The sequence below is a fragment of the Mus caroli genome, chromosome 11, assembly GCF_900094665.2.
Source record: "Mus caroli chromosome 11, CAROLI_EIJ_v1.1, whole genome shotgun sequence".
NCBI classification, from domain to species: domain Eukaryota; kingdom Metazoa; phylum Chordata; class Mammalia; order Rodentia; family Muridae; genus Mus; species Mus caroli.
In genome coordinates, this window is record NC_034580.1 from 8,029,012 (window position 1) to 8,035,401 (window position 6,390).

At 41.2% G+C, this 6,390-nt stretch overlaps 1 protein-coding gene across 3 annotated transcripts in view; it reads left to right on the forward strand.

The window, feature by feature from the left end:
- Positions 1 to 6,390, forward strand: part of Spata48 (spermatogenesis associated 48) — a 48,891-nt gene that overhangs the window by 22,206 nt on the left and 20,295 nt on the right. For all 3 annotated transcript variants that reach the window (XM_021177971.2, XM_021177968.2, XM_021177969.2), the window contains 2 exons: positions 4,371 to 4,412; positions 5,339 to 5,446. In XM_021177971.2, coding sequence (XP_021033630.1) covers positions 4,371 to 4,412; positions 5,339 to 5,446 — 150 coding nt within the window. The remainder of the gene's footprint in view (positions 1 to 4,370; positions 4,413 to 5,338; positions 5,447 to 6,390) is intronic.

Consider the following 6,390-nt stretch of genomic DNA (forward strand, 5'->3'; position numbering starts at 1 on the left):
CTCACTTTGTAGACCAGGGTGGCCTCGAACTCAGAAATCCGCCTGCCTCTGCCTCCCGAGTGCTGGGATTAAAGGCATGCGCCACCACGCCCGGCATCTTACTTAAATTTCAGTTGAAACAACATCCATGTACTTTCACATACCCATCTATAAAAATATATCTGGTTTGATACATACCAAATTATGTCTTCATACTGTCTGGGTTGAAAGGGGTACCATTCTTATCTTCTAGTTATTTTCATATTCTTCTTCAAATGAACTGAACCAATGGACTCTCCCACCAGCAATGCTTAAGTTCCCATTACACACTGGGAACGATGTTTAGAATTTTCCCAATTAAAACTAATTTTTCATTACAAATATGAATTTATACTTTGTTAGAATTGCAGAGTATATATTGGGTGGCAGGTGTGGGGGAATAAAGGGGGTGGGAGAAAACCCACGACCCGCCAGAGTTCTGGTGCTCTGGGCAGGCAGACGTGGAGGACTGCCGCATTCTTTACACATGGCCCCGGGTGGGTGTCTGGCTGTAGGAAGCCACAGAGCCCAGCCCTCGGCGGGTGGACAAGGGGCAGTTTGAGGTCTCTGGGCCTCACTGAGGCCAGAGATAACAGGTTCTCAGTCTCTGGCGTTCCAGATGCCACTGGACACTGCAGAAGAGCTGAGAACAAAGTGGGGGCTCCGGGGGCTGCTCAGTCATCCCTGAAGAGAGGAGAGGTCAGGGAGAGATGGGGCTCTGGGTGCTTCTCACTCTGGGAGAGTCCTTGGTCCAGTCCATGACTGGAGCTCAGGAAGGCCTTCCAGAGGAAGGTTAGACACAGATCTTTAGGGGAAAACCTATTCCATTGTTTAAGTATGAGCAGAGATGGTCTCTGGTTTTAGAGCTTTATTGTAGAAAGGCAGGGAGAAAAAGAGAAGGTAAAAGAAAGAGAGGGGCCAGCCATGGCCACATGGATAGAATGGGGAAGGAAGGGAGAGAAGGAGAGCTAGAGATGAGAGTAACAAAGGCCAGAGCTTAAGAGAGCCAGGAGGTGCCACAAACAGCTGCTTTTATAATGGACTGGGCTACCTTGTTGTTGCCAGGTAACTGTGGGGAGGAGCATGCCTGGCTATTGTCAGGCAACTGTGGGTGGAGTCTAGCTGGAATGCCTGGAGCTTGGGGCTTTGTCTGCATGACTCATAGTTACAGAATCATGGAGTTGGGGGCTCTCTGGTGTCAGGCACCTTTCTCTGGGATCGTGACTCACTGTTCCGTCCCTTGGAGAGTTTTCTACTGGGTCTCTGGAGCAAGTCTTGTTCACCCAAAACAGGCTGCCTTTCATGGTCCCACAAGTACATATACCTAATTGCTGATAATCACTGTTGTAAATGGAGACGTCACTTATATTTTCATAGCTACACCTCCCCCTTTCATATATTCTGTCTGTTGTGCTGATGGTTTGTTTGCTTTCTGCATTCTCAATGTAAAAATATTTATGTTTAAAAAATCTGGATAGAAATCCTTTACAGAAAGCTGAAAAGATAGCTTATTAGGTAAAAATAGGCAGTTGCCACTAAATCTATTGCATGCGTACATGTGTTTTTTGCAGTCTACACAATGGAAGGAGAAAAGTGATCGTTCAAAAGGCTGCCTTCTAATCTTTACAAATATGACAATGCATGTGTAGCACCCAAACACTCATGCAGACATACATACACACACACACACACACATGCACACACACATAAGCATACAAGCAATACACAGTGAACATATGAATGCATAAATGTAATAAAAATTTTCTTTATAGTACATATGGAAGTGTCTCTGCCTCGCCCATGATTTCTCTATTAAAATGCTTTTTGCAGAAATGAAGTATTAGTTTCTTTATTTTTGTTTGTTTTTAAGTATTAATTTCTAATGCAACTCACAATTGATCAGTAAAGACTTTACTATTTTGTGTGTTTTAATATAAGCTTGTCCCTTATCTGTGAAGTATTTTATGTTAAAGTATTTTATAGGAATGAAGGAAAGGAAGAACGTATCTGACAGCATCTGGGGGAGCCACCTTGCTTCCCAGACTCTGCTGAGACTAGTCTGCACTCCCCTATGTTCATAGCAGCCTTATTTATAATAGCCAGAAGCTGGAAAGAACCCAGATGCCCCTCAACAGAGGAATGGATACAGAAAATGTGGTACATTTACACAATGGAGTACTACTCCGCTGTTAAAAAGAATGAATTTATGAAATTCCTAGGCAAATGGATGGACCTGGAGGGCATCATCCTGAGTGAGGTAACCCAATCACAAAAGAACCCACATAATATCTACTCACTGATAAGTGGATATTAGCCCAGAAATTTAGAATACCCAAGATATAAGATACAATTTACAAAACACATGAAACTCAAGAAGAATGAAGACCAAAGTGTGGACACTTTGCCCCTTCTTAGAATTGGGAACAAAACACCCATGGAAGGAGTTACAGAGACAAAGTTTGGAGCTGAGACAAAAGGATGGACCATCTAGAGACTGCCATACCCGGGGATCCATCCCATAATCAGCCTCCAAATGCATACACTAGCAAGATTTTGCTGAAAGGACCCAGATATAGCTGTCTCTTGTGAGGCTATACAGGGGCCTAGCAAACACAGAAGTGGATGCTCACAGTCAGCTATTGGATGGATCACAGGGCCCCCAACGGAGGAGCTAGAGAAAGCACCCAAAGAGCTAAAGGGGTCTGCAACCCTATAGGTGGAACAACAATATGAACTAGCCAGTACACCCCCACCCCCACCCCCGGAGCTCGTGTCTCTAGCTGCATATGTATCAGAAGATGGCCTAGTCGGCCATCAGTGGAAAAAGAGGCCCATTGGTCTTGCAAACTTTATATGCATCAGTACAGGGGAACACCAGGGCCAAGAAGTGGGAGTGGGTGGGGGTGGGGGAGGGCTTAGGGGACTTTTGGGATAGCATTGGAAACATAAATGAAGAAAATACCTAATTAAAATAAGATAAAATTAAAATGTTTTTTTAAAAGAAGGTATCTTTGTTTCTTTTATTCCTATAAAACACTTTATTTGATTTTACATGCATCTCTCTAAATAACTTGATGCTCACATTGTCTTAGGGTGTCAGTCAGAAATCCAGTCTATCACCATAGTTAAGAAGTTCTCATTCATTTGCATGAGTAGTTTATTCAGTAGTCAAATGGATGGTGTGCAGTCTGATGCGTGCTGAGTCACAACAGGCATCTTTAATGACCAGAGGTTATGAGAGCAACGTCACAAAACTGTGCTTTCCAATACTGGGGCCAGCTATGCAGAACAGTGTGAGTCAAGCAGGCACCATCAGGGGAGAGTGCCCAACCCCAGGAGGCGATTACTGTACACATTGCTCCTGTTACTGAGGAAAATACGAAGTCTTGTGATTGAAATGGGAGAAATAGTCTCCCAAGGGAATGAGTCTTCTGGTTGTCTGATGCGTGCTGAGTCACAACAGGCATCTTTAATGACCAGAGGTTATGAGAGGCCAATACCATTCATTCATTCAACACCAAGTAGTCAGCCCTGAAATCATAGAAGTAACACTAAACAAACTCAGCCCGCTGCATTGGTAGGTTTAGGGGAAAGAGAGTAAATGGCAAATAAAAAATGGCCATGATTTTGAGAGCAGGAGAGGTAATCTGAGAAGACTTGGAGGGAGGAAATGTATGTAATCATATTTTAATTTAAATATTGTTAAATAAAATTTTAAATGTGCATTTTCTTAAGCCACATCTAAACATAATATTTGCATTTATTAAATTAGAATTATTAAATCATTTATGTATGTTACATATGATATATAACAGATATATTAATAAATTATTTATAATTATTACCAAATGTCTTATCAAATGTATAACACCTCAACATAGATTTTAGTATTAAAATTAAAGGATAGTTTGTATAAGATTAGAACAGTAAAGAAAAAAAGTAAGCTTTGCATTACATAGCAAAGTAAAATTGTTGATAATACCACTCAAGTACTTAAATAAATAAAATATATGATTGAGTTTTTATTTTGTTCTGCTAATCTCCCACTCATAATCTTCCTGACTCAGCCCCCAGTGCTAGAATTATGGTCCTGTCCCAAGCAAGGAACTCAGCTCATATGAATCATTCATGAATTAGTGTTCATGAAATGCTTGGATGTTTATCAAAACATGTTACTTGCATCTTTTTACTGAGGTTCTTCTGAATTTGCTGCGTTTTTAGGGGGCTTGGGGTGACAAGTGAGGTCAATTTCTGTATCTGTGAGGGCCTTTCAATTTGAGAATTGTTATTGTAATTTGATAATTGTTTAAAATATCAATAACTCAATTGCCCATTTTTTTTCTTTTTCTAAGTGTGAGTCCAAGTACTAGGAGTAAATACATTCCTCTGTATACGTAAGTGACATTTCTTGTTACTTTAAAATATGCCGTATTTAAGTCCAATGGTAGACCACTCTTAACACATGTGTCCTAACATCCTCCAGTGTGCTTCTGGAACAGTGCCTGTTTGATACTGGAAGTGTTATCAAAAATTTATTAGAGATTTTGATTAAATTATAAAATGAGGAGTGACACATTTTCTGTTTTACTCGATGAGATGTTTTTTGAAAGAAAATATCTTTATTGCTCCTACTCATGTTGTTGGTCAGAAACAACATGTAACTGGTAAAGCCGAGCTCACGGAAGGAAGATTGCTCCCTTCCCTACCATCACTCAGGCTCTGTGGAGGGCAGAAGTGCATTGTTAATCTTCAGCCATTTCCCCATTTTGTTCTTAGTTTGAAGGATCACCTTGAAATAAAAGAGGTGAGAGGACATGGGGGAGGAGCCCACACTTTGATCAGAACTTCCTCGGCCTTACTGTTCTTCAATGGAGCTGACTGGTGTTTTATCCTTATCACCAGAAACCCTTGCTACTTGACCTGCTGATGTGCTCAGACTTTTAACCTTCTCTGAGAGCTCATCACTGTGACCCAGGGTCCTGACATCTGCCTAGGGTATGACCACACAGGAACCTTACTGTCTCCAGCAGATACCAACCAACCTACCCACCCCCAATGTCCTGGCTTCTACCTTGTGTCTTGAGCAGCAGAAGCCCAGCCTCTGAACTCTGAGACCCCGAACTCCCTCCTTCTCAACTCGCTGACCTCAGCGTAGAGGACTCGCATTCAGAGGACCAAAAGCCCTCTCTCCCTTTCTTGTTTCTCATTCCAGTTGTCATCTGACATCATATTTTCCTTCTTGTGCTTTTGATCAACAAATCTAACATTCCTTATTTGCTTTGTTCGACTAGTCTAAGTCCTTTCCTTTTCCTTTCCACAGTGGTCATGTGCAGAGCACAGACGCTGACAATGTGGACAATCCCTACGGAGATATCAAGTCTGTGGCCAGTCCTAGGCACTGTAAACTTCAGTATACAAACTCAAGCCGGTAAGTGCCATTCTCACCCATCACTAAGGATGAAACTTCCTGATGGAGTTACAAATGAGAGGAAAGAAGTCACCTAGCTTGTTATTAACCAAAACTTACAAAGAAAGATGTGAGTTTCCTGAAAGAAATAGTCATCTATATGAAGTGACAGTTTGGGGGCTCACCTGGGGTTCCTTGAGCAAGTCACTTTATCCCTGTGACATCAGTGTCTCCATCTGAGTCACTGTCACAAAGTGCTTGTGTTACAAAATGCCACCAGGGACAGAAAGCATTCATAAAGGGCCTTGGCTGACCAATAGGTCATCAGTCCTTGCATATTATAACCATCAGTTCTGAGAATATCACTTTATATGGTATCCTCATATATTAACCTAAGTCCTATATATGTTAAATGGGCATAAAATAGCAGAAATGACAAGTACGTCTGCCTTAACCACAAACAAAAATTCACGGAACAACTCTTTAAATAAAATTTAAGACAACTCAGTCAATTTCAAAATCAAACATTCTGAAGCTGAAGAGATGGCTCAGTCCTTAAGGGAGCTTTCTACTCTTGTAGAGGACCCAGGTTTAGTTCCCAAGAAAGTCAGGCACTCACAACCACTTGCTACTCCAGCTCCAAAGGATTGGAGTTCCTCTTCTGGACTCCAGCACCCACATGCATGTGGTGAACAGACACGGGTGCTTGTATAAATAAAAATAAATCTTGTTTAAAAAATTCAAACCACCTAGCAGTACATCCTAAAGTTTTACTAAGTTACATTTCCATGCTAAGAATGATGCTACAAAACTACTAAAAGTCTGACTTTCATAATTGAATCATAATATTTCCATGAAATCTGAACCCCATCTTCTGAGATCTTCTATAATTTCTTTCTTCAGAGACTTGAAGTTTTTATTATACAGATCTTTCACTTCCTTAGTTAGAGTCACGCCAAGATATT